This window comes from Mustela erminea, chromosome 9 (assembly GCF_009829155.1).
Source record: "Mustela erminea isolate mMusErm1 chromosome 9, mMusErm1.Pri, whole genome shotgun sequence".
Lineage (NCBI taxonomy): Eukaryota > Metazoa > Chordata > Mammalia > Carnivora > Mustelidae > Mustela > Mustela erminea.
In genome coordinates, this window is record NC_045622.1 from 113,101,807 (window position 1) to 113,127,892 (window position 26,086).

Sequence of the window (26,086 nt, forward strand, 5' to 3'; positions counted from 1 at the left end):
GGACAGGTGTCTGGCGAGGCTGCCAGAGCCTGCGGTCCAAGAGACCTGCGTCCGTTGTGTTTGTCTGCTGTCAGTGCCACCTTCTGGGTTAAAAAATGGTGGTGGAAAGGAGATCTCGAAACACTCCAAAAACAGAAGGCAGGGGGCAGGTGTGGGGGACAGGGCAAGGATGGGGCCTCCAGTTGCCAGGGGACCCAAGAGAAGTGCCAGGTGTCAGGTTTAGCCAGGGACCGCAGGGCAGGCCTGAGGGTAGAGCTGCGGAGACAGATGTGCCACTTACTGAGGATGCAGATGTGGGAGCAACCCAGGCTGGCGCCCCCTTCTCCATGCCCAGAACGGGACACAGACTGGGACAAACTGGGACAAAATCCTGTACTTTAGGGGCCACAAGCCTGCCCTGAGCAAGTCTTCCTTCTCCCGGCAGTCTCACTGCCCAGTCCCCGCCCTGCGGCGCACCCCCCTCAGACTGACCACACTCTGCACGCAGGAGTACCCTCCCGGAGGGACCCGGTTAAGAAAACATCCCTCCTTCTCACACAAGGAGCCTCACCACCCACCCAGGCCCCTCCATGTAGGTAACAGCCAACTGGATGTTACCAGAGGGAGTCCAAGACGGAGAAACAGAACTGACCTGGGAGAAACAGGCAGTCAGAAAGGCTTTTACGGATTACCGCATTGACGCAGATTTAATAAGTTGCTACATCTATAAAACAAGAAGTCTACACGAAGGATTAGAAAACAAGAAAGAGCTCTGGGAAATCAACGACAGTCATTGCTGGAAAAAACAGCAGCTGAAAGAACCACACCATGGAAGAGTGCCAGCGGGTCTGCCCAGAGGCCGGAAGGATGGTGGACCAGGAGGTGCTGATAACCCGGGAAGCTGGCAGCTGACCAAAGGAAGAAGCTGAGAGTGGGCAGCAGAAGTCCCCAAGACCCCAGGCCCAGTGGGCATAGACCGTCCCAGGGAAAGGCCCCACAGTCCTGCCCGGCCACGGAACGCAAGCAGAGCCACATGTGGGCACAGCCTTGCCAGTGAGATCCTAGGAGCTTGTTTCACTGCCTCAGTCACTCACTGACTCGGCGAGGATTCACGGGGCTTCTACGAGTGACAGGCATTCGAAACAACAGGGAATAAAAAGAAGCAACGTCCACACTGTGGGGTTCACACCCTCCATATACTTAGCTAGAGCTGACCAGAAACTCCCAGAAGTGACCACTCAGTCTTAACCCAGCCAGAGCCCTGCCCAGATTAAACTGACCCGCCCTGCCCTAAATGCCTGAGAGGAAAAGTGGAGCCCATTCTGGAAAAGCCCCAAACCCTCCCTACTGCAGTTGAACTGTCTTCTTAAATAGACAGTGTCCAGCATACAATAAGAAGGATGCCATCCATAAAGAAGCAGAAAAGTGTGACCTATTCTCAAGAGAAAAAACAGCCATTAGAAGCAGGCTACCGCTAACCCAAATATTAGAGTTTTCAGAAAAGGATTTCAAGATAATATTATAAATACACATTTTTTTTTCTCCTCTCTCCCCCTCCTCTTCCCTCATAAATGTATTTTTTAATCACAGTAAAGGACAGACTAAAAGAACTCACCGGATGGGCTTGTGAGCAGACCAGACACAAAAGAAAGGATTCATGAACTCTAAGACAGGGCAACAGAAAGTGCCCAGACTGAAACAGAGAAAGCCAAAGAAGGAAAAACCAAGCATAACAGCACATCAGAGGCCTGTGGGACAACAGAAAGTCTCATTGTAACAGGAGCCCCAGGGAAAGAGGAGAGAAAGAAAACAGAGCAGAAGACATATTTTAAGAGATAACAGCCATGATCTTCCCCTAACGGTATTACATAGATCAGCCCACAGATCCAGGAAGCTCACCGAAGTGAAAGCGGAACAGAAACACGGAGCGCCACGCCAAGCGCACCCCTGCTACCATGATACAATGGAAAGAGAGAGAGAAAAATCTGAAAACTAGCCAGCGACAAGGAGGCACAGCACACCCGGGGGAGTGCCAGCCGTGCCCGTCTTCTTGCGGCCAGGAGTCAGTGGCTTGGTCACTACCTCAGTGCGAACTCCAGATCCAGCAAAAATAGCCCTCAAAAGTAAGGGGATATAAAGACATTTGTAAGGACCTCCCCATGGGATCTCTGGCCCGAGATTCTGAGAATCACATCCATCGAGTAACCCCTCATGAGATTCTAAGTGGAAAGACGTATAGCAAAAATATGAATGAAAAAGAGATTAAAGTAACTTTAAAAAAGACACGTTTGACATAAAATAAGACAGGGAAAGAGGAACACGTGTAGCAAGACGGGACAAACGGGAGGAGGGCACGCTCGAATCACACCGTGTCCGCAGCTACATAGAACATCTACGCAAAACGTAAATGGCCAAACGCTACGGTAATAACAGACTGTTGCGTGGGGGGGGAGCCCAGGGGCTGACCGCATGTTGTTTACGAGAGACACACTTTAAATCAAAGGACACACTAGGTTGTAAGCAAAAGGGTGAGGAAGACGGGCCCTGCCAACCCTCAGCACACGGGCAAGGACAGGATGCCCCAGGACGAGCACGGACGGAGAGCGGGAGGGCTGACCCGGGTGCTCCTGGACGAGGAGGAGCCGCTGGGCACACTGGGGGGGCGTGGGGTGGGGACAGGACAAATGTGGATTTTCATCAGTGAAGTGCAGAGCGGAATACAGAACGTCCAACTGCGCCACGTGCTCGTTGAGGAAGGGCTGAGAAGGGACCCTGGTGTGGTACCGCACAGGTCACTCCGTAGGGTGGCAGGGTCAAGAGAGACAGATGTGGGCTCAAGAGCTTTAATGTACACGGGGGAGACGAGAAAGGCAGGTGAGCCAGACGGGCACCTTTCCTCCGTCCCCCTGAGGTCAGGAGTTAATGGAGCCAAAGTCGCTCAAAGCGCCGGGGGCGAAGGACTGCCCGTGGGGGCCCGGGTGCACAGAGAGGGTCCTCTCAGCTGCGCGACAGAAGCCCGCTCGCCCACGTACCTTCTCCGAGGAGGTCACCTGACAAAGTGAGCGGCAGAGGAGGAGGACGTAATGGAGCCCACCCAGAGGGGGCTCCTGGGCAACCCCCTGAAGGTGGCTTCTAGAGAGAGAGAGAGAGTCCTGAGCAGACTCCACAGCCGGAGCCTGACGCGGGCCCAGCCTCACAAGGCCGAGCTCATGACCAGAGCCGGAACCAAGAGCGGGACCGAGCGGAGCCGCGCACGCAGCCCTGAGGGCAGCTGCTGCAGAGAAACACGGCGCCTGAAGGACGTCAGGGACTCTCGGGGGCCGCCAGGAAGACGGAGAACTGGAGATGAATGTCCGCGTCCTTCCCTGCCCGTCCCCGTCCTCCTGCTTGTCTCTCTCTTACTCTCTCTCACACACGCTTACGTGAGTTTCTGATAAATAGTGCAACTTTTTTAAAAAAGGCAACTAGTAACTCTAGAAAAATCAAAGGACTCCAAGCAAGTTGTGTGGCACAAGGAATGCGTCACAAATGTAAACATTCGTGGGATATCAGGAAAGAGAATCCACTCAAAGGACTTTGAAAACTCGGATTTTCCCAAATCCTAACAGCCCGGCCTCGGGCAGGCGCACAGGCGCGGCCTCCTCCCAGTGGCCCCATCGATCCCGCCGGACAAGGGAGAGAATTAGGGCCTGCGACCCTGCCCAGCACTGAGCGACATCCCCACGTCGACAATCACGAGACCCTCCTTGTGACGTCCGTTCTGAGAGTCAAGCTACGGCCGCCAGACAACGCGGAGCGGCTAAAGCACAGACCGGGGTGTGATCTGGGGCACGGGGACAGGAGGAAGAGACGCTGCTGCCGCTTGGAGCCAGGCCAATGTGTTGGTCACAAACCCAAACCCCGCCAGGGCGCCGGGGACGCGCCGCGCTGCCGAGCACGGGGACACGGGGGTGCAGGGGACGCTGGGCTTTGCCTCGAGTGCCAGTCCGGATGCGGGGATGAGCCCCCTCCGGGAGCACCAAGACTGGGAACGGCTCAGGGAGTGGCCGTGGGGGCTGCACGTGGGCTGTCGCACAGCCGTACCACTCGAAGCGGAGCCCGCAGCCCGCGACTGGCCCCGGCGCGCGCTTGTGACCCCCAGGAGAGGACCGGGTCGGAGCCGGTAAGGTGTGTGGCGCGTGTGCAGACGTCGGAGATCCTCCCTCCGCCCCCAACCGCTCCCCTCCGCGCGTCACACTCCCGTCCGGAGCTGAGAATCACACAAGTCAGCGCTCCGCGGAGGGGCCGCAGCGCCCGTGCGGACCACGTGTGATCGGCCACTCGGGCAGCGCCTTGGTACAGAATAAAGAAGAGCCAGCGCAGGGTCTCTAGGGCTGGCGAGACCAGCGGCGAGCTCTCAGGCCCTGTAGAAAGCCCGGCAGGCACAGGGGACGGTCCCACACCGATGCGGGACACAGTTCTGGGCCACCCCAGGCAGGAAGCAGTCCTCCCAGGAGAACTCCCTGCACCTGCCGCCTGGCCTCCCAGCGGCTCCTCCCCCCAGGTTGCCCCCCCCAGCCATGGGGAGGGACCCCATGTGCTAAGGGCCCCGGGGTTGCCACAGGGGCCAGTAATGAACTCTGTCCATCTTGTTCTGGGTGCCCGCCGGCCACGGACTTCAGAACTCCTGACTTGCACAGATCTGTAAATGCTAAGTCACAGAAGTCCTGAGAGCAACGGTGGCCCCGGGACCAGGAGTTCTGGTGCCTCTGTGCAACCAGGAGGGGGGCGGCAGGGCGGGTGACCAGGCAGCAGGTGACCAGGTGACCCACGTGGCCCCCCAATCCCAGAACTGTGCTCCGCTTTAAAACTTTAACCAATGACACATGGTGAACTGCAGGCACAACTTTCTTGATCAGTACAAATCTCAGTTCCTACGTGGGGTATTTTACTGTTTGAAAATGGAAGTAAATTCTTCTTTTCAAATTGACAATCATTAGTTGTTCTAAAACTAAAGCCCAGGGGGCATCTGGGTGGCTCAGTGGGTTGAGCCTCTGCCTTGGACTCGGGTCACGATCTCAGGGTCCTGGGATCGAGCCCCACATCGGGCTCTCTGCTCAGTGGGGAGCCTGCTTCCCCCTCTCTCTCTGCCTGCCTGCCTGCTTACTTATGATCTCTCTCCCTCTGTCAAATAAAAAAAAAAATCTTAAAAAAAAAATTTATTAAAAGAAAAAAAAAGAGAACTAAAGCCCAGATGAAGAGAAAGCAGTCGTCGCTGGTCAGCACTCAATAGTCACCCACTGGCCATACAAAGGACGGCCTAGGCGGCCCACTCTGGGCATCAGGGTGGGACAAAGGTGCTGGTCCTGGGAGGGGTCCCTTCTCCGGGGGGGTGCGGTGGGGCTGCAGCCAGCTCCCCACACGTCCCCACGGGCATCCGGACAAAGCCGTGGTGGGCAGCCCCACTCCCGTGCCAAGCTCTGCGGATAAGCCTCGACCCCAGGGGTGGCCCCAGTCCCATGCCCTGCAGCGCTGACCGGGGCCGCCCCTGGCCTTGGTCCTTGAGCCACTCCAAGGGCCACCTCCATCTCACTGCAGGCCACCCAGGCCGGGGCCGGCAGCCAGTACGCCCAGCAGAGCATCCCTGCCCTTTCCCAGGGGGGCCAGAGCCACTGCCAGGTTCACCGGCCCCTGGACCACCAGTGTCACCAAAGACAGCACGCGTCACTGGTGCGGTGCGGGTGGGTGGCAGCTCGTCCCTCCAGCTGTGGAGCTGAGCTCAGGACCCCTTCTCCAGGCTCCCGTAAGCTCTGGGATACACGGGGGCAGGGCACAGCAACCGCGTGGGAAGCCAAGCCAGGGCTCAGCCCCAGCTCCACAAGCCCCGGCGCTCCAGGTCCGCTCCCCTCCTGCCCTGGGCGGCCTTTGGGGGACCCCGAGGGCGGGTGCGGCCAAACCCACAGCCCTGCACAGGCCCCTGGGCCCCAGCCCAGCCTGGCCGGCGCCCATGTCGCCTCACTCAGTGGGCTCACCCCAACTTCGTCTGCTCGGGCTGCCCCTCCCCCGCCTCCCAGGAATACTTTTCTTAGACTGGAAACAGTCAAATTAAGTCCAACAAAAAAAAAGCGAGCATTTTACCAAACCGGCTCTGAAATCTGTCTGCTTGTCCAGTGCCAGGAGCAGCGGACACCTCTTTGCCGCCCAACGGCTTCTCAGGGGAGCAAGCACGGCAGGTATAGCTCCAACTCTGAAAACGACCCCTCAGAAAAGGGACAGGAAGCTGCTCCCAGGGCTGACCCAAGGCCTTCTTCCTGCTTCCCACCTGCTCTCAGAGGCCTGTGTGCTCCTACCCCAGGCCCTCAGCCAGAGGGGAGGGAGGCTGCATCCGCCCGGGGCCAGGACCCCAGCCTTGGAAGTAGACAGAGACCCCACAGGGTCATGAGGGCAGGGGAACAGGGGAGCTCCCCCAGAGCCAGCAGCCGAAGGCCCCCACCAGTGGCTTTCCTGGGACCCTCCCTGCCCCCGGGAATAGGTCAGCTTCTCTGCTCTGAGGCCATGTCCCCGGAGGGACCCTCCTCACCCCAAAGGGGAGGGCAGCTGCAGGGGCCGGGCATGGGGAGGCAAGCCCACCACACACGCCAGCTCTGCCCCTCCAACCGCCCACTGCACTCCCTCTGGTTAGTGCCGGGCAGGGAGCGCGGGAGGGGCCGGAGAAGCACACTCACACCCACATACACACGCATGCGCTCCGCGGTCCAAGTGTGACGTGCTTCCCATCACCGAACGCCTCCTTCCTAAGGAAGGATCGAGAAGCCGGCCCGCAGCCTGGGCCTTCTGAACCCTCTGCCACCAGGGGACTGCCCAGGCCCGAGGCCCCCCACAGCGGCCAGTCTCCCACAGCCGCCTGCTCAGGGCCCCTGATGGAGAAATCCAGTCCTGGGGAAGCGCCCTTGGAGCGCCCCCAAGGGTCAGCACTGGGCCTGCAGGGCCGGTAACAGCAGGTGGGCAGGGGCGGGGTCCCCTGGGCGGATGAGAGGGCAGCCAGGCTGAGGCACAGACCAGGGGCATGGGTCCGTCCTTGGAGGTCCCAAGGGAGCCTTCGGAGGCATCAGGCTGAAGGCTGCGGTGGGGGTGGGGGGGGACATTGCCGGGCACAGCTGATGGGTCATATGCCCCCAGGGGGGCCATGGGCTGCTGGGGTCAGCACAGCAGCTCCAGGACAGGTCCTGGGATGCCACCGGCCCCCTCTGACCCTGGCTTCTCTCCCAGCCCTGAGGTCTGCAACGTGCCCTGGTCCTTCCCAACAAGGCCCACAGGGCAGAAGGCATAGAAGCTGCTCCCACGAGCCCAAGAGCCATGGGGGGACCTCTGGGTGGGGGCAGGGGAGGGGCCAAGGGATAAACCCCAGGGAAGAGAGAGCTCCTGCCCGCAAGCCCCACCCACAGCTAGTTCTGGGGAGGAGCTAGTGGGGTGGTGGGGGTGTGCAGGACAGGGCCTCTGACACTGAATCGGGTGGGAGAGCCCGCCCCTGAAGTGGCCCAGCCAGGGGACCCCAGCCTCAGCGGGCGGCCAGCGGCCTCCTCAGCCACGGGGTGGGCAGTGGCAGGCCCAAGGACTCGGCTCAGGTGCACACCTTCCCACCTGGGAACCTGACAGCTGGGGCCCGCGTGGCCCAGGGGAGACACGGAGCCCTTCCCATGGGTGGCTCTGTCCCACTCGGACCCACACGCGCCCGCACGGACTCACCCTCGTGTGGGGAATAAGGCGGTCTGGGCTGAGCCCGCGGGTGGAAGGTGCCTCTGGGGTCAGGGCCAGCCTGGCTTTGAGAGCTGGGGGTGCGGGCTCCAGGGGGCCCAGGTGGTTTCCCAGGGGGGCCCGGGCCCCGCCTCTCAGCAGCAGAGGAGCACAGGCAGGGGAAAGGGCGTGTCCCCAGAGCTGGCTGGGGTCGTGGGGTCAGAAGCCTGTCCAGGGCCGGGGGGAGAGCCCTGCCCACGGGGCAGCTGCAGGCCCCTCCCCGCCCCGACTCTGCCCGCTGACTCGGGCTGGGAGGTCCAGGTGGGGGCTCTGGCCCAGGAGCGAGGGCGAAACAGGGAGAAGCAGGCCAGAGGGCCCCACGGTGAGCAGGGGTGAGGCTGCCAGTGGGGTTACCTCCGCCCCCCGGGGCAGTCGGGCCACTCTGGAGGCCAGGTTGGGGAGCCTGCTCAGCCTGGTGGCGGGCGCTCCCACCGCAGCCCTGAAGGACCCCCGGCTGGTCTCCAAACCCTGAAGGACCCCGGCTGGTCTCCAAACCTCATACAAAGCCCTCCCCTCCTCTCTCCTGCCAAACCGCCATCTGTTGCCATGGCAACGAGAGCGGAAAAGGCAGGCGGCCCGAAGGCTCCCCCCCCACCCCGCCCCCTGCTGTCCGGGCTCCTCGGCCGGGCAGCACCCAGCGGACACCCGGCCTCCCCGCCCCCAGCACGCGGGCCTGGCTTCAGCTCACGAACACCCGCTCCACCACCCACTCGGTGCCCCCCCAAGCCCCGCCCCGGAACACCCTGCCCCGGGCAGCGCCCGCCCGTCTTGCACTGGGGAATGGCTGGTGGCCTGTCTGGTCCCTGCCCCTCCTGCCCCCCAGTGCTCAAGCCCAGAAGCACCCGGGGGGGCCAGCCCCTCCCCGACGGCCCACCCTGAGGGATGCGGAGACTCTGCTGAGGCGGCTCAGGAGGGTCCCGGCTAGCGCGTGGGTGCGCCCCGCAGGTGAGCCAGCCGCAGCCGAACCCGGGCCGGCCAAGGACACGGCCCAGAATCACGGCGGCCCCCAGGCTCTGCTGTCCAGGGCAGCTACAGGGGCCCGAGGGCGCGGGGCGGGTGCAGGGTGGAGGCGGCCCAGAGCAGCAGCGGCCTGCGGGCGCCCTGGTGTGTTCTCACACCCCTGGCAGGCCGACGGCACGCGGGCGGGCGCCTTTCTCCACAAGGCCCCGCTCGGGTTCCTCGACCTGCCCGAAGGCCCACGAGCCGCAGACTCAGGCGAGCGCCCGGCGTGCGGGATGGAGGCTGCCCTCAGGCTCGTCCGGGCTACCGCCGAAGCCCGCCTCTCCCCCGGGCTGCCCTCGGCAGCGGCTCGCGGCGGCTCCAGGGCCAGGAACCATGCGGCCTCTCTCTAGGCGCACACCGAGACCCATCTGCACGGTCAGCCAGCCATGGGGACCCCCCAGGGTCCACACGCCCCCGTAAGAGCCCTCGGCCCCTGCAGCGGCCGCCTGGTGTGTGCAGGGGAGCACTGCGGGCACGGGCATCCCTGCTCCCCCGACCACGGAGGAAAGGCCCGCTGCACTGGGGAAGCGGCCCCCGACCGGCTCCGTCAGAAGCCGCCGAGGCCACGTCGTTCGAGAGCGCCAAGGGTGAGATCAGCGGCTCGTCACACAGCCGCCCAGACAGCGGCTGCGGGCCGACCTGCGCAGCGCCGGAGGCCATCCTGGAGGACCGCTCCCGGCCTGGCCACAGCTCTCCACACTCAGGCTCAGGGCCCGGGAGCGGGGGAGGCAGCCGGGCTCCATGCTGCTCCGGGGACTGCGGGAGCAAGAGGATGCCAGCACTCCCGGGTCGGTCTGGCCCTTTCTACCCAGGGACCCCCTGCACCGGCCACCTCCCTGGTGGTGGACAGGGCAGACATCGAGTGCGCCCCCCCGTGATACTGCATCCGCCCTCCGAGGGCTGCTGCCCAGGGACCCGTGCCCCAGGTCTGTCTGGACTCGGTCCCACTGCAAGCGGGGACGTGCTCAGGGCCACAGAAGGGGCGGGGGCCAGGGGGCCAGGGGGCCGGTCTCTTCTCCCAGGAGTACGGCTGCGGAGGTAACCAGAGGCCGGGGGCTGCCACAGATCCCCAGACTGGCGGGAAGGGCAGGAGCCCGCTCCGGAGGACTGCTGGCTGGGAGGAAGCAGGGATTCCCTCTCCCCCAGAGTCACAAGCTTGGCGCTGGGTGGTTGCCATGGTAACCACAGAGGCATCAAGATTCACAGGGCTGTGTGATGCAACAGGCACCGCCTCCCCCCGACCCCCTTGACCATTCCTCCAGGACGAGGAGCCCCAGATGGCCTCCTCACCGGGAGCCGGGCAGGGGGCAGCCGCTCCTCCCTCAGCCGCCTGCCCCTGGCTGACAGCCAGAGCAGGGGCTCCGGCAGACCCAGCAGGGCCCACGCACCCAGCTAGCACCCCCGAGGGATGACCACCGACAGAGTGCCCAGCTCTGCGCCCTACGGGCATGAGCCCCAGGTGCTCGGGAACCTGAAGACCCAACCTGAGAACCACAGGGGCCCCTCTGCCTGGGGGAGTCGGGGGACAGTGAGGAGGTGCCCCCCAACCTGGGTCCCAATGCCCCCTGGCCACATGCAGGCTGGGGCAGGATGCCCAAGGGGACCCCGCAGCCTGGCCTGGGGCACTGAAGGCTGTGGAGCCAGTAGTCCTGGGGCTAGCCCGGGAAATTGCCCAGCAGACGGCTGGCCCCACCCCTGCAGGTCCCCCCTGCCCCCCACCCGGAGCCTCCGCCCACTCTGCACCATGAATCCAGTTCCCACAGGGGCAGCTGAGGGCAAGAGACTTTGGCTAACTAGTTTTTCAATTCAATACTGTAAAATTAGCCCAGTGAAATATTTTGATTAAGCCCAGTAGCTATTCAGAAATTCAACCTTGGCAAGTTCTGTTTTTTGTTTTTTTGTTGTTGTTCAAGCTGGTGCCCTAGTTTAGAAGCCTCAGGACTGGGGCTAATGACAGGGTCACCTGCCAATGCCCATATGCCGGAGGGAAAGGTGCGGTGCTGAGGAGCCTCGGGAAGGGGGTGGGATTGCGGGGAGCATCCGGCAGAGGGCGAGGGCCTGGGGGCTGCCGCGGAGGGAAGAGGGCTGGGGAGCCCCACGTGCAGCGAGGCGAGACCCCAGGGGGCCAGGGTCACACCCGCAGAGTGGACGCCATGGCGTGGCCAGCAGCTGTCCAGTGCCCCAGGGAGCTGTGGAGGGACAGCCGGCAGACTGCCTGAGTCTGCGCCCAAGCGCCCGGCAGGGGAAAGACCGGGGGTTGCCCGGAGAGAGGAGCAGCTGGCAATCCGGGTCCCCGGGGTCCCAGCAGCAGACACAGACCTCAACCTACCTGTCCAGCAGAGCACAAAGGCCTTCCCTCCGTACTGTCTCCACAGCTGCCAGCACCCGTCCCGCCAGGCCCCCGGCACAGCAATGGGCTTGCCCACCCTGGGAAGCCCGACGGAGCCACCACCTGCCACCGCAAACACAGACAGACACCCACGGCCTCTGGGGGCCAGGCCCAACCCTGTCCAACTCCACACACACCTGCTAGGCATGAGGGACCCTCCGGCACAGAGCCAGGCCCAGGGCCACCCAGAAGCCAAGGCAGGGGTGCAAACACTTCCTAGAAGCCGCGGGGCCTTCTCAATGGGGCCGGAGCCGCGAGAGAGCAGACGCCAGAGGCCGGACACCCTCCATCCGTGCCTGCTCCCCAGCTCCCAGGAGCACCCATGGCCCAGCCGCCAGCCTGCTGACACAGGACACAGGGAAGCCACATGCTGCTGAGGGCCCCTGCATCTGCCAGCCAGCCTGGAGTCCGGCAGATGAAGGCGTAGTCCCCTGCCTGGGGCCACCAGGCACCCCCAGACTCCCCTTAGCCCAGCATGCCCAGGAGGGCTGCCCGGGTCAGCCTCAGAGACGCACAGGCTCCCATAGCTGAGCAGGCTGGAGGGGAAGAAGCAGTAGGGCAGACGGAGCCCCGTGGGGCAGCAAGGCCTGCCGTCCCCCAGGTAGGACAAGTCTGTGGGGCCTTCACAGGAAACCAAGGCCATCTCTGCAGGGGAGCAGACAACACGGGGCTGCTCAGAACTCCGTCGGTGTGGGGTTTAGCGCTGAGAACAAACAAACCAACGAAACCACCAACCTGGTCAGCACTTAAAACACTCTGACTTGGTTTCCCCAATCACTAGGATGGTTTTGTGTCCGCCCTCCCAGGGGCCCGCAAGCTTGTGCCCTCTCCCTGCCGGGGGCGGTCACTGAGTTAGGCCCTCTGCCCAGACTTCTCCCGGGGAGAGCAGTGCTGGCTCTGCGGCCCGGCAGGACAGGGAGGCTCTTCCTAGAAAAGGAAGCCAGGGCAGGGAACCCAGTGCCCAGAGCCCGCTGGGTGTGGCAGGGCAGGCCCAGGCCCCAGTCCATACCAAGGCACAGACACCCCGACTGTAGGGACCACCTAAGCCAGGGGAGTTAGGGGCTGAGGCGGGTGCTGGGGCAGGGTGCCTGGGCTCAGGGACCCTGGCCAGTGTCGTACATGACCCAGATGTGAAGGCACCGGGGCTGGAGGCAGGGGGGCAACAAGTGGGTCATTCCTGGTCTGGCCAAGGCTGCCCAGGCAGCCTGGTACTGGGCTTGGGTGAGGCACAGCGGTCGGGGGTACTTCTCAGCCCCTCTGCCAGGGAATGACCTCCATGGGGGCAAAGCCAGACATGCTCGTGTCCCTTGGGGGGTCATGCTCCCAGACACACAGAGGGCGGGCCACACACCCTGCGCCCGATCCCCGCAGCAGGGGAGAACAGTGCCATGGCCCCATGCCCCCCCGCCACCCCGCTGGGGTGGGAGCCAGGAGCGCCAGGAGGACGTAATCTCCGGCGCGGGCTACTAATGGAATCTGCTTACCGGGCGCGGGCAGGGTGGGGGGAGAGGCCAAGACCCCCCTGCCACAGGGGTCCCTTTCATCCTCCCAAACCCCTGCCCCGGTCCCCTGCCTGGAGCTGTCCGCAGTCACCTCTGACACCTCCTCTCCCCTCAGCACCGACCCTCGGGGGCTGGCGATGGGTTCAAGATCCCAGAAAACGAGCAGCCCCTCCTCTGACGGCCACGGCCTGCCGGCGCCCAAGCTCAGGCCTGCTGCTCCCGGGCCCAAGGCCCCTGCTTGGTGGCCCTGGACCACTGCCCTGACCTGCTAACACCCAGTGACCTGAACCCCGAGCCAGGCCCAGCCCCACCAGCCTCCCCCACCCCCAGGAGCACCCACTGCCCGGGGCCTGGGCCGGGGAAAGTACTGATACTCACACATGTGCCCTCTGCCCTCGGGAACCTGCAAACCAGTCTCAGAGCAGACCTTCTGGACACGGGCCAGGGTGAGGAAGGCCTGTACCCAAGTGGAGGCCACCCGTCCTAAGGCCACACACACCAGACCTGCCATCACCCTGCTGGCCTGGGGCTCCCAGGCTCTGTCTCTGCTGACCTGTGGATGGGCCCCCGACAAGCCGAGGAGAAGCTCAGGGCCCCTTGCTCCCCAAACGCCCAGTCAGCACCTGGCCTGAGCCTGCCTAGAGCTGATGCCCCCGCCACCACATGCCCATCCTGTTTCTGGGGGCTACAGGGCTCCCAAGGCAGAGGCCACTAGTCATCTAAAAGAAGTGTCCCGAAATAATAAAATTAAATTGAATTAAAATAAGTAAATTAAAAAAAAATAAAACAAGTGCCCCTGCGAGTGGGCTGGCGGCGGGGGGTGGTGGTGCTGGCCAGCAGGATGCCCCACAGCAGTAAGCTGCTGAGACCAGCATGGAAGGGTAGAGCCGGCCAGACGGGGCCTGGATTGCGTGCCCACAGCTGCCAGCGCCTCTCGGGGGCCTGGCTTCCCCAGGGGCCTCTTCCAGGCTCCAGAAGGGCCAGTCACGCAGACACTAAGGTTAAGGGTGTCCCTCGATAGAGTGACCTACTGCCCCCTCTTGAAGTCCTGCTGCAGAGGCAGATGGGGGGACCCTGCCAGGGGCCACCAGGGCTGTGCCTGTCCCCTGGGACTGTCACCTACGGGCCCCCAGCCAGGTGGACTCGGGATGCGGCAGATGCCTGGACAGAAGGAGCAGTGAAGGGGCCTGCAGGGCTAACAGGCTCAGCCCTGGTCCCCAGCCCTCCCCTGGACTTGGCCTTCTGTCCGATCCCCCTGGTCATCTGCACCCCCCAGCCTGGCTCCCAAAGGGGGCGGCAGCAGCCCGACGAGGAGGTAATCCCCACACTGATCCATGGACCAAGGATGGCATGGCCTGGGGTGAGGAGCGGCCACCCTTCTGGGTCTCTGAACATGGGGATACCATGACTGGCCCCCCACGTGACCCAACCGGGCTCCCCAGCCCTCTCCAGCAGACGTGAGGGCAGTGCGGTGCAGAGGGGCTGCTAGGACACAGAGCCCCAAGGTCAGAGGCCCCAGGGCTAACTGACCAAAGGCAAGCTGCAGAATAGGGTCTGAGCACCCCGCAGGCAGAGGAACCGGCTGGGGCATGGATCTGGCCTGTCTCTACCTCCCTGGGCAGCGCCCAGGACAGCAGCTCTCTGGGGATGCAGAGGACAATGCACACCACAGCCCCTCCCCCAGCCAGACTCCGACAGGTGCTCCCCTGAAGACCCCAGGCCACCAGGTGCCACCTGGGGGTTCCCCTCCAGCCTCTGCCAAGCCTCATGCGTCTGTTGTGCCAGCCGGGACCACACCGCCCGTGTGTGCAGATGCCTCCATGGCGTCTGCTGGAGGGTGTTCTATCTGTGCCACTTTATGATTAGTTATAAATCCCCTGGGATTTGGGGTTTAGAGTCAGCAGACCTCCAATCTGAGACAAGCCCTCCGCCTCTTTAGAGATAAGCCAGCACCAGCCCCTCGCTCTGCACCAAGCCCAGCAGCCGTCCAGCAACAGGAGACGCTCCCTCCTGTCTTCTCGGCTCTCGTGGGAGAGACCCACGCCCACCCCCAGCTAGCCCAGGATGGTGGTCCTGGGGTTGAGGGCCTGGCTTCCTGAATTCTATCCCCTGCCCCAGTGCCCAGCCCCAGGGAGAGGGTGGCAAGAGCAGACTGCGCACGGAGCGCCATGGGCCGGGGAGACAGGGGCACAGGGTGATACTCGACGCCTCCACCCCCCACATCTCTGTCCCCCCAAGGTGAGGGCTCGAGCAGGCACACTTCTAACCCACAGCCCAGCCCCTTCGACCACCCCAAGGCCATCCACTGAGGGCTCAATGTCCTGCATAAACCCCTGCACGTCAACCACGCTCAGGCCACAGGACCCCTGAAACAAGGGGTCCCAAAGGGTTGCCACAGGGGACTGGCCAGTGGGGACCAGCCTTCCTCCCCAAGGAGTTCCGACAGTGTCGGCCACCTGCAGCCTCCAGGGCACTGGGCCAGGCAACGGGTCAAGTCCCCCAGGTTGCTCTGTGCCCTCGCCACTCCCCCCCAAACACATCTCCAAGGGGACCGGAGGGGAAGTTTCCTGCCTCTGGAGATACAAGGCAAATACCACAGGGGGACCAGGGGCTGCCCAGGGAAGTCACCTCGAATCAACCCCAGGGCGAGGGAAGTCTCCCTCATGGCCCCAGCCTTGGAGGACAGGCAGCAATGACGGTCGTGACTCTGGGGCCTCAGCCTCCCCTTGCCCAGAGTCCGTGGCAGCCCCAGGAGGTCTGGCCCCCAGCTCCTTCTGCAGGGAGAGCAGCGACAGGGGCTGGGGGCTCCCCTGGGAGCTGCCACTAAGCACACCTAGCCCCCCAGCACCTTCCTCCTCCTGCCCCTTGTCAGCACAGAAGTGGCCCCACAGCCGGGCTAAAACGCAGGCGCTGGCTGGCCAGACACCTTCCCGCAGCGGCAGAGGTCTGAGGACGCGCCCGCCGCAGCCTCCCTCCCCGGGAGCGGAAGCTGCAGACTTCAGCACGGCGCTGCTGGACAGCTCCTCACCCGCAGGCCGGCACCGCGGACAGAGAGCAGCCCCTTGGCCCCGGCCACAACCAGGACCCCGCCCAGGGCAGTTTTCTCTCAGCCCTGAAGACCCCAGAGTCAGGGTGCAGCCAGCAAGGCCCCCCACCCAGGAGGGTGCAGGAGAAATGGGGGCATGACCTGAGGCCTTGTGGCTGCGCCCCCTGGAGACTCAGGAAGCAGGGGGCAGGGTAAGGGGGGCTGCCGGCTGCTGGCAGGAACCAGTGAGGGGCACTCCGGGGCAGAGTGCAGGGCTCCCAGGTTGTCCCACGCACCACCCCCATCCCCGTGCCAGTTCCTGATGGCCCTGCTGGCCGGCAGGCCATGCTCCAGGGACAGGGCTCACAGGGAGCTGGCACCAGAGCACAAGGCTCCCGGGGGCCCCTGCCTTTACAGAGGGGCAGAGGGCATAGGCGTAAAGAGGGAGGCTTTCAGGTGACCGTGATCCTGGTCAGACGGTTCAGCAAGACGCACACGCCCATCTGGGGAACGCACCTGCACAGGCCTGACCACGGCGGGAGCGAGCCCTGACCACGGCGGGAGCGGGCACGGCCTCCTCAAGCAGGCCTAGCCCCAGGCAGGAAGCCCAAGAACACACACAGTGTAGGGGGTGCCAGGAGTCCACTGGTTCTGCATGAGGTCACATGCGGAAGGCCCAGGCCCGGCGTGCTGGCTGAGCCGCTCGGTGAGGACGGAGCCGGCCCGTGGGCCCAGGGTGGGCAGGGCTGCGGCCCCCCGGCCCAAGCTCCGGCCACGACACGCACTGCTGTCCGCCTGCCTTTCCAGGCCACAGTGAGCCGGCTCTCAGGGAGACGACCACCGTAGCCAGGGCCTGAGGCTGGTGTGGAGCCAAGGGCCAGCGGGATACAAGGAGGGGCAGTGGGGTCCACACGCCGATGGAGCCTCCCTCTGCCACGCTGCTATGGTCATGGGGTCTTGGGAGGCGGGACCAGGGGAGAACCGGAGGCCGGCCCCACCTGCATGACCCTGCACGACCCCCACTCCTCCACATGCCCAGCCCCGCCGGGCCTGCACCTCTGTGCACACAGCAGTCACCAGAGCTTCGGGACGGGGCAGGGCTATGGCCCCTAGGCAGCCCCGAGCCTGTGTTCTGCCGTGCCCCACACCTGGCTCCCAGCCCGGAGGGTCCGTGGTCTAGACGGTGCGGACCACAGGCCGCTACACCGACCTCGCTGCGCCGGGACAGGACACAGCCTCACACCGTGCGCCCCCCTACCAGCAGCTGCATCCCGGGGGAGCTCAGGAACTCAGACCCTCACGGTCCCAGGCCTCGGGGTGATGCCCAGCTTGAGGACCCCTGGCAGCAGCGTCTGGCCCCGGGCCCCGCCGGCCTCCAGGCACCCCGGGCAGAGACCCAGCCCGTGGTGGAGACTCAGCCTCCAGGAAACGGTCACTTCTTATGAAGGATCTAGCATCTGGCTGACTTCTGCCAGTTTAGGGACCTGGTGCTGGCTGCACGGGGTGACCTGGCACTGTGCTTTCCTAGAGTCTCTGTCAGACACCCACACCAAAATATCTAAACTATGGCTGGGACTCGCCTCCAAATAAGGCAGGCTGGGGGGAGGGGGCGAGATCGCTCTCCTGTTGCCGGGGCTGGGGTGGGCTCTCGGGGTCTGGGTGCTCTTCGGTGTCTGAAAATGCCCCTGTGTGGAAGAAGGGGGGAAGCCGGTTCCCATGAAGCCCCCAGCAGACAGGCAGGGCCCCATCCGGGGGGGTGGCGGGGGCAGGGCAGAGGAAGCCGCCGGCCGGCCAGCAGCGAAGCATGTTGAAGGAGGCGTCCCAGGGCAGCAGGGCGCTGCAGGGTGGGGGAAGGGACAGGACGAGCTCTTCACCGGCCCAGAGCCTTCGGGGTGAGGCAGCCACCACCCTGAGGCCCCGCGACTGTGTCCCCTGCTCCCCGACCCCGCAGCCCAGCACCGCTGGCCCCGCCGGCCTTGCATCAATGCCCACTCGGCCCCCGATGAGAACTCAGAACATCACACCCGCCCAGGACATGAGTCATTGAGACAACTCACCTGTCCTCGTGGCTCCCCGCAGGCCCCTGCCCAGGCCGGGGGCTCCTTCACGCACCGTGGCCGGCACATGGCCCGAGGGGTATACTGGGTACAGCAGCCATACTGGGCCCCTGCCGAGCCCTAGGGTAGCCGTGTCCCTCACCAGCGTCACACGTGAGGAGATCTGAGAAACAGCGTAGGGACGGGACCCTCTCCAATGGGTCGCAGAGACCACCCACAATCTGAGCTCTTCACTGACGGCCCGGTGGGGGCCCGGCCCTGGGGGGTCTGGGCTGACCCTGGAGACCCCAGACAGTCACACACCCCACACCTTCCGGCTGACTCCGGCAGGGGGCGGCCGGCCCAGCCCCTTCCAGGCTCCCACACGCCACATGCCAAGAGAGGACACAGGAGGTAGGGACAGGGCAGAGGCCTCAGGGTCACGCCTACAGGTCAGCGACCGCACACATCTCCATGGTCCCAGGGGACCTGGGGCTCCCCAAACACATGGAAACTGCCCCTGTGAAGAGCAAAGAGCCTGGAAAGTTCCACTTTGTCCCTCACCGCAGGCATCAAGGGCTCACGCCTTGATGCTGTCCATACCCAGCAGGAAAACTGCCCAGGCTATACCCAGGCCCCGGGCTCCCCACCCCAGCGAGGGGGCTTCATCTGGCCTCTGCAGACCTGGGCTCCCGACGACCCCTGCCCACCTGTGCCCTGGCCTCCAGCTTGAGAGCAATAGTACCACCGGGGAAGCGGGACACAGGGGCCCAGTCTGCTGGTGACCCCCATGTCTCAGAGAGAATTAGGGGCCTTAAGCTACCCTGCCTCAGGGCCGCCTCCCCACCCCAGCCCTGCCTCACCCCGTGGCCGTCTCTGTCCATGTCTTGGCCCCCCTTGGGAGGCCCCTAGTCAGGGAGAGAGCCAGCCAGGGCTCAGGAGAGCTCGCAGCCGGGCCAGGCCAAGCAGGGGCTCCCCAGCTGGTCGCCTCCTCTCGCTGGCCACAGGGAGGGACCTGCCAGGTGCCCAGGCGGCCACCCCCAGCACAGAGGCCCCAGGCCCCTCCCACCCTGACCCTTGGCCCAAGCCAGCAGCTCCCCAGGAGGTACCCGGGCCAAACCGGCCCTCGCAGATGCCACATTCCTGGCCAGGCAGCCTCCCGCCGCCCCCACAGACGGCCCACGGCTCCGAGGCTGACGTATCCCCAGCGCCCGCTGCACCACTCAGCCGCATAATCGCGGTTTAGGCTGCCCTCCCACCTCCGCCCCGGGGCCAGCCCTGCCCTCCAGGGCACACAGTCTCCCCCTGCCTGAGCCCAGAGTGGGCAGCAGTGGGTGGAAGGTGCCTCCATCACGCGTGGGCTGTTGAGGCCCTAGTCCCGGGGACCCTCAGCCCCTCCACCAGTCCCCAAACCAGAACCAGGAGGCCCTGGGAATCTTCTGTGCCCTGTGGTCAGGCTCAAGTGGGGTCGCTCCCAGGCCTCTGCGCGGACAAGGATGTGGCAGGCACCGGGGGGTGTGGCTCTGTCCTCACAAGCTCGCCCCCAGCCAGGGTGTGTGTCCCCAGGATCTCATGCGGTGTTCTATGCTTCCGTGTCCCCTCCAAACACACCCGGAGGGACCCCGCTGCCCCAGGGCACAGCGAAGAGACCGCCCGGAAGAGAAGCGCTGCTCTTGGATGCCGCGGGGCCTTTGGGAGCACTGGCCGGGGGGTGGGGTTGCTGCCTGGGTCCAGAACACTGGCCCCTCAGAGGCTGCAGAGCACGGCCTGGGCCACCTCTCGGGGTGGGGCCCGACACAATCCGGGCTTTGTCCCTGCAGCCGCAGGCCCGGCCCAGCCTCCATCTTGTCCAGCGTCCGAGACAGCCGGCCAGGGGCAGCCCTGCTCAGCTAGCCGGCACCCCTGGGGCAAGGCCTCAGCCAGCTTGGACACCCGTAGCCAGGCTCAGGGAGGCTCACCCCAAGCCTGGGGCTGACGGGGCCCCGCTCCCGGAAGGGCTCCACCAGAGTGGCTGTCAGGAGACACCAGCCCTCCCCACACCAGACAGGGCTTCCTGCAGGGCCCCAGGGAACCCAGGGGTCCCTCCTGTCCTCTGAGAGCCCAGATGGGACCTGACAGCCGTGGACCCGCTGTCCCGCCAGACCCTGCCTGCCGCAGATGTACCCTCCCACGGACACCACTCCCAGCACGAGCCCCACAGAAGCTGCAGGAACCCGGCTCAGGGGCAGGGGGCTGAGCAGCCGAGTCTGGCCAGCCCCTGGCCTAGGCCTCTAGCACAGACCCACCCCATTAAGCTCTGAGGTGGCCACAAAGTCCTCTGGGCCCACCCTGCATACCCGGAGGGAAAAGCCGATGTGGGGAACACGTGGGGCCCGAGGCCGGTGGCAAGACCCCTCGGACGCCATGAGAACCCCGGGAGGCGTGCGGCCCCCCCAGGCCCCAGGGACATACTCGCCGTCCGGCCAGGGACCCCATAGAGGGCGAGCCCTCCCAGGCCCCAGGGACACTGTCCACCAGAGGTAGGCAAAGCAGAGGGGGGCTCTGGAGCCCAGGGAGCCCCAGGCACAGCCACAGCCCAGTGGGCAAAGGCAAGGTGACCCCAGCGGCCAACCGCCTCCTCCCCCAGCACAGCCCCGGCCAGGGTGCAGGCAGCAGAGCAGCCTCACCCACCCACGACCCCTGAAAAAGCCAGTTCGGGGTCCCATGGCCTTGAAGGCACAGGTGTTCTCCAAACCAGAGCAGCAGGCCACCGCGAAGGTGCCCTAACCGCCCCGGCCGCAGCAGTCCCAGACCCTCCCTCCCATCACGGGCGGCGTGGCCAGGGCGCAGGCGGCGCGCATTCAGGCCCTGAGGTCACCCACCAGCACCTGTGAAAACCAGGACTCGATCAGCCGGAGACCTGCGCCCCTGGGTGGGGCCCAAGTCAGGCTGGTTTTCTGCGCCAACCCCTGTCCTGGCCCCACAGGGTCCTTCTGGAGACCCCGGTGGGAGTGGGGGGGCAGGGGAGCCCAAGGAGCCAGCCCCGGAGGCCCCCGTCCCACACACTTCACCAGGCGTGGCCAAGCCTCTCAGACCCCAGACAGGGTCAGGATGCCCCTGGCCACGCTCAGGCAGGCTGGGCTCGGGGGCAGGACCTGGAGCACCTCACTGTGTGGCTCCTCTCCCCCAAAACAGTCCTGGGTGGCTGCCCCCCCCAGCCAGAGCCTTCCGTGATGACCTGCTCTGGTCTCCACCCTTGCAGGTGGGAGCACCCCGTTCCCAGACAGCTCTAGAGACAACCAGGCCCCTGGGCGCAGGACACGCTCTTCCCACCTCACCCTGGGAGCCCTGGCTGGCGGCGGGGGTACTGGCCTCGGCGCCTGGAGCCGAGCCCAGCAGCACCTGGCTTCCTCTTCGCCCTGCTGCCCGGGCCGAGCCCTCCGCCTGGCACGTCCTTTCGGCTACACACAGCTCCCCGGCAGGTGGGACCTATGAAAACTCGGGGCTACTCGGAGCTGTGGCCGACCATAGTGGGCAGGGGACACTTTTGAGACCAGGGTCCTAGGCCTCAGCCCACCCCCTGGACCCTCCCATCTTTACCTTCAGAAAACAGCCTGTCCTTTAAGGCGTGACCCCAGAAACCTCCAAGCTGAGCTCCCCTCCACTGGCAGGGACAACCCCCGCAGGGACAGCTCTCAGTCCCAGCCCGGGGCTTCCGGGGGACAGCATGCACTGTGGGAGGGGGGCTGGGGAGCGCCTGTGCTGCTCAGTGGCTGGCAGGACACAGGCCTTTCCGGCAGCTCCAGGGGCCCGAGGGAGACAGGCGCCGGGGCTCGGAGCACAGCTACTGGAGAACAGGGCCCTGCTAGTGGAACACTGAAGCCGAGCCTGTGCCGTGAGCAGGCGGGGCTTTCCCTCCACCCCTGGGGAGCTGCTGTCCTTGAGCAGAGCACTCGGTTCAGAGCCTGCGTCCTGGCTCAGAGACGGGTTAGACAGACAGAGGCCCGCCTGCTGCACCGAGGGCGGAGGCTCACGGGGCGGGGGGAGAGGCCCCCAGACACAGGAGGTCGTCCACACACGGCCAGCAGAGGCCCAGCCCCTCTCCGCCCCGTCTACCTTCCTTTTGCTCTGGCTGCATCCCCTTCTCTGGGCCTCAGCTCCCAACAGCACCCTGGGGCCGACTCCAGCCAGCCCACCCCCGTCCCCCATCCCCAGGGCACCCCACCCCACCCCGCAGCCTCTTGCTGGCTCCCAAGCTGTCTTCTGCTCAACTTTCTAAAACCAAACACATCCTTGGTGCCCCCGGCACCTCCCCTCCCCCTCCTGCCTCGGGCCTGCCCAGCTGCTCCAGCTCGGGGCCACGGGGCACCTGCGGGTCTACCTGTCTCCCCTCCCTCAGCTGTCCCATCGTGGCCAGCTTCCCCCACCCCAGAACTCCTCTCCAGCCTACCTGACAGCGGCACCCCATGGGAATTCTCCGAGGGTCCCTCGAGGACCTCCAGGAGCCGACCCAGCCCCCTCTCGCCCCCCCACACCAGTCTCCCAGCGCAGCCAGGTGAGCTGCAGGGTGCCCCCTGCCCCACGTCTCTTGTGAGCTGGACGGACCCTTCATCTGAACACCAGGCCCCAGCCACAGCCTCCTCGGTTCCCACCCGCAGACAGAGGGTTTCCGAGAGCCCCGCATCTTACTGGGCACCACCGCTCCGGAAACCACACCCAGAGCCCACTGTTCACCTCCTCCAGCGGGGTCCCCCGCCTTCTGGTTGCTGAGCCGCAGCCACATCTGTCAGGCTGGGCTCTGGGCAGGCCCTGCTCTGCTCCCCGGCCTGAACGGCCCAGAGCACTACAGTGCACACCCACCCACCCCCCCGGCTCTGCACGCCTACCAGGACCCACTTGGGACCCGCCAGCACCCTCCACAGGTCCTCTGTCCCCAGGTGAAGACGCCTTTCCTGGATCAGGGACCGGATGGACAGCCTTGGCAGTGACACCTGTCTCCCCGAAGGTCCTGAAAACCCAACCCCCCGTGGAAAACACGACACTGGCTGGGACAGAGACCTGCCAGGGGCTGCCGACCCAGGCGCCCCCAGAACGTTAAGGACAGCTGTGCGGAGATGCCCAGGCGGAAGGAAGATGCGCTGGAAACCACAGCCACAGCAGCCTGGAGAGGTGGCCTGACACCCACACGAAGGACAGAGCCCGCCTGCAGAGCCCAGCACGAACCAAGAGCTGCGGGCCACGGGAAAGCTGCGGTAAAAACGCTGGACCAGGCTTGCCACCAGCTCCGCCCTGGGCAGCACTCCCCACCCCACCTGAGTCCGGATGTGCAGGGCTGAGAGGACCAGCAGCCGCCCGGCTGACTCCCTCCCCAAGCGCAGCTTCCCCTTCGCAGGACTCGGGCAGAGCAGGGAGAACCCGGGCACGCTGTCGTCCGCAGCGGGCTGGCGGGGGGGCCCGGGGGGGCGGCACTTGGAACTACAGTCCTTCATTCTTCCGCTGAGGTCTCCTGGCAGAAAGCCTAGCCCCAGATAAGGTCACACGTTTATCTCCGGAGCAAAAGGACAGGCCTAGGAAACTGCAACTCTCTTGGCATTTGATGCTGAAGACCAGCCAGCAAGCCCCGGGGCCAGGCCCAGAGCACCCACACCCCAAGGACTCCCGTCCAACCACCAAACTCCAGGTGACCCTTCCACAGAAGGGACAGTGAGACAGCACCGAGAGGACAGTCTCCCCCAGCCCTCCTGGGCTGCCGGCACTCGATGAAGCCAGAAGGAACGCGGGATGAACAGCCCCCCCCGGGGGGGTTCCACTAGGCCAGCAGCGACTCCCCTCGAAGGGGAGAGGGACCCGAGGAGGAAGGCCGCTCACTTTGTGCGCCCCTGGGAGCTGCTTCTAAACATCACAGGGCAACGTGTTGTTGACACACACGCACAGCACATCCTTTTGTATTCGTTACTGTTAATTACAGTGGAAACCTCCCGTAATTACCTGTACAACAGACAGCTCGATGGCGAGTATGAGACCAGCCCCCGCCATGGAGACGGGCGAGCACGGCCCACGTATAACTCTTTGCTGTCACCACTCACACGACGACGCTTCCTTATAATCACATTTTATTGGTACAATAATTAGATTATTTCACTGCTTCCCACATTCTGCTACCCCAGGTCCCTCCCCCACTGAGGACTTCACCAACCACAGTTGTCCCTTGCAGGAAACATGCATGTTTTGAACTCAGACGAACACCGGCTACTTGCCACCACCTCCCCGGGCCACACCATCCCCTCTCCCAACAGTGCTGCCCCACTGCCAGAGGCCCCTTGGGATCTCCGTGGTGGGCACAGAGGCTGTCCCCCCAGAGTGGGAGAGGGGCAGCTCCCACTGCCCCTGCCAGGTCCCTTCCTAGGCACTTCGCCTTAGTTCCATCCCAGCCGCTGCCCTCCCTGGAGAGCCCAGGGCCTGGCCCACTTTGCTCCCTCACACCACCTCCTAGCTGCAACTCCGCGCCACCCAAGGGCCTTGGGAAGGGCCTGCAGCCTCCGGGCCAGAGCAGCTCCCTCCTGGACCCCCACCCTGCACCGGCAGGGTGGCACCAGCTCTGCTGCACCCTCCTCCTCTCCTCTGCCAGCCCTGCGTCCAAGGAACTTCCAGAGACACAGGGAGAAGCAGTCAGTGCCAATCGGACCTCTGGACTGCCAGGAGAGGCCCATCCTGATGAAGAAAGAAAATGGCTGAGCCTCCCACAAAGCCACTCTGTGAACGCCTGGCCGGCTGGATGCGGGGATGGTGCTCGGCTGGGCGCTAGCCTGATCCCCAGAAAGACACCCGGGACCGGCGAGGGCCCTGCCTCCTCCCACAGGCTGGGATTTGGAGATGTATGATCCGGGATCCCGAACAGGGCCCGGCACCAGCCTTCCGGTCCCTCCCCTGAGGGAGTGCAGTGTCGCAGACAGGCCAAACAGCGGCTAGAGGAGTGCAAGGCGCTGTCCAGCCCTCCCGGGCGCCTGGGTACTCTCCCACTCCCACCGTGGAGGAAGGGCCGAGCCTGGCCAAGGTGGCCTGGTTGGGCCCCAAGACGCGTAAGGCCGCCTCCCTGCCCGCCTGCCTGCTTGCTTGCCCACCGCCGCCACCACTACCGCCGCCGCCGCCGCCGCCGCCGGGAGTTGGGGGTCGCGGCCGGGGGCGCGCGGCCCGGGGCGCAGCTGCTCGGGCAGCACGCCTATTAGCGCGGCCGCGGCAGACGGCAGATGGGCGCCCGCTCGGCCCCCTCCTCCCGCGGCACAATGGGCCGGGTCGCTCCGGCGCACAATGCGGCGGGGGCCGCGCACCTGCAGCCGGAGCCGAGGGGCGCTGGCCCGGTCCGGCCCGGCCCGTGCGCCCCCGTCCGCGCCGCGTGTCCTTGGGCCGCGCCCGGCCGACCGCAGCCGCGCGGCCTGCGGGATCCGCGGCGGGACCCGGCGCCCAGCCGCCCATTGTTCGCGGCCGCCGGCCGGAGCCGCGGGCCGGGCCTACAGCTCCCCGCTCGGGACGACCTCCTTCCGGGCGCCCCCCTCCCCCGCTAGGCGCGCAGTCAGCACGGCCTCCCCGGTCGCGGCCCTGTGCGCCCCTGCTCCCCGGCGCCCCCCGGCCCTTCCCGGCGCCCGGTCCCCATCCATGCCCCCAGTCCCCTTCGATGTCCCCGGTCCCCTGGTCCCCCCCACACACACGTGTCCCCGGGCCCCCTCGGTGTCCCCGGTCCCCACGGACCCCTGGTCTCCCCGAAGCCCCCGTCCCCCGGCGCCCCGGTCGCTCCGGCCCCCGTTCTCCATCGGTGTCCGCGGTCCCCTGCGCCCCCCCCCCCCCGTGCCGCGGTCGCTGGTTCCCTACGCCGGGTCCCGGGCCGCCCTCGGTGCTCCCGCTCGCCCCGGGCCCCGGGCCTCCCCGAAAGCCCCGGCACGGCCCCCCGGCGCCCGGCCCCGCACGCACCTGTCTGCCCCTTGCCCAGCGTCTTCTCCAGCCGGTAGGGCCCCACATACTGCGCGTGCTGCGCCGCGCCGTCCTTCCCCGTCGATGTCATCGCTCCCGGGCCCGGCGCCGGCGACGTGGGAGCCCCGGGCGGGCGGGCGGCGGCGGCAGGGAGGGGCCGCGTCCGTCCGCGTCCGTCCGTCCGTCCGTCCGTCCGCGCGTCCGTGCGCTGGGCCGGGTCCGCGGCGCCCCGGCGGGCCGCGCTCGCTCCGCGCCCCGCGCGCCTCCCCGCGCCGCCGCCCCCCGCGCCCGGCTCCGCTGCGGCCCGGCCCGCGGCGCTGCCTCCGCTCTCGGAGAGGACCCGGCGGGCGGGGGCACCAGGCTTCCGCCGCCGCCGCCGCCGCCGAGGCCCGCGCCCCGCGTCCCGCGCCCCCCGCGCACGCCCGTCCGTCAGTCC

The 26,086-nt window shown here is 65.7% G+C and overlaps 1 protein-coding gene across 14 annotated transcripts in view; it reads right to left on the reverse strand.

Moving 5' to 3' along the window:
• BRSK2 (BR serine/threonine kinase 2) overlaps window positions 1–25,872 on the reverse strand; it is a 57,948-nt gene extending 32,076 nt beyond the window's left edge. For 7 of the 14 annotated variants that reach the window (XR_004289184.1, XR_004289185.1, XR_004289186.1 and 4 more), the window contains exon 1: window positions 25,651–25,868. Coding sequence is in view for 11 of the 14 variants with exons in the window: in XM_032358297.1 (XP_032214188.1) it covers window positions 25,651–25,741 (91 nt within the window). In the remaining 3 variants the exon portion in view is untranslated. Of the gene's footprint in view, window positions 1–25,650 lie in introns of all 14 variants that reach the window. The other 7 variants (XM_032358292.1, XM_032358288.1, XM_032358287.1 and 4 more) reach the window with 4 other exon arrangements.
• Between the last annotated feature and the right edge of the window lie 214 nt (window positions 25,873–26,086).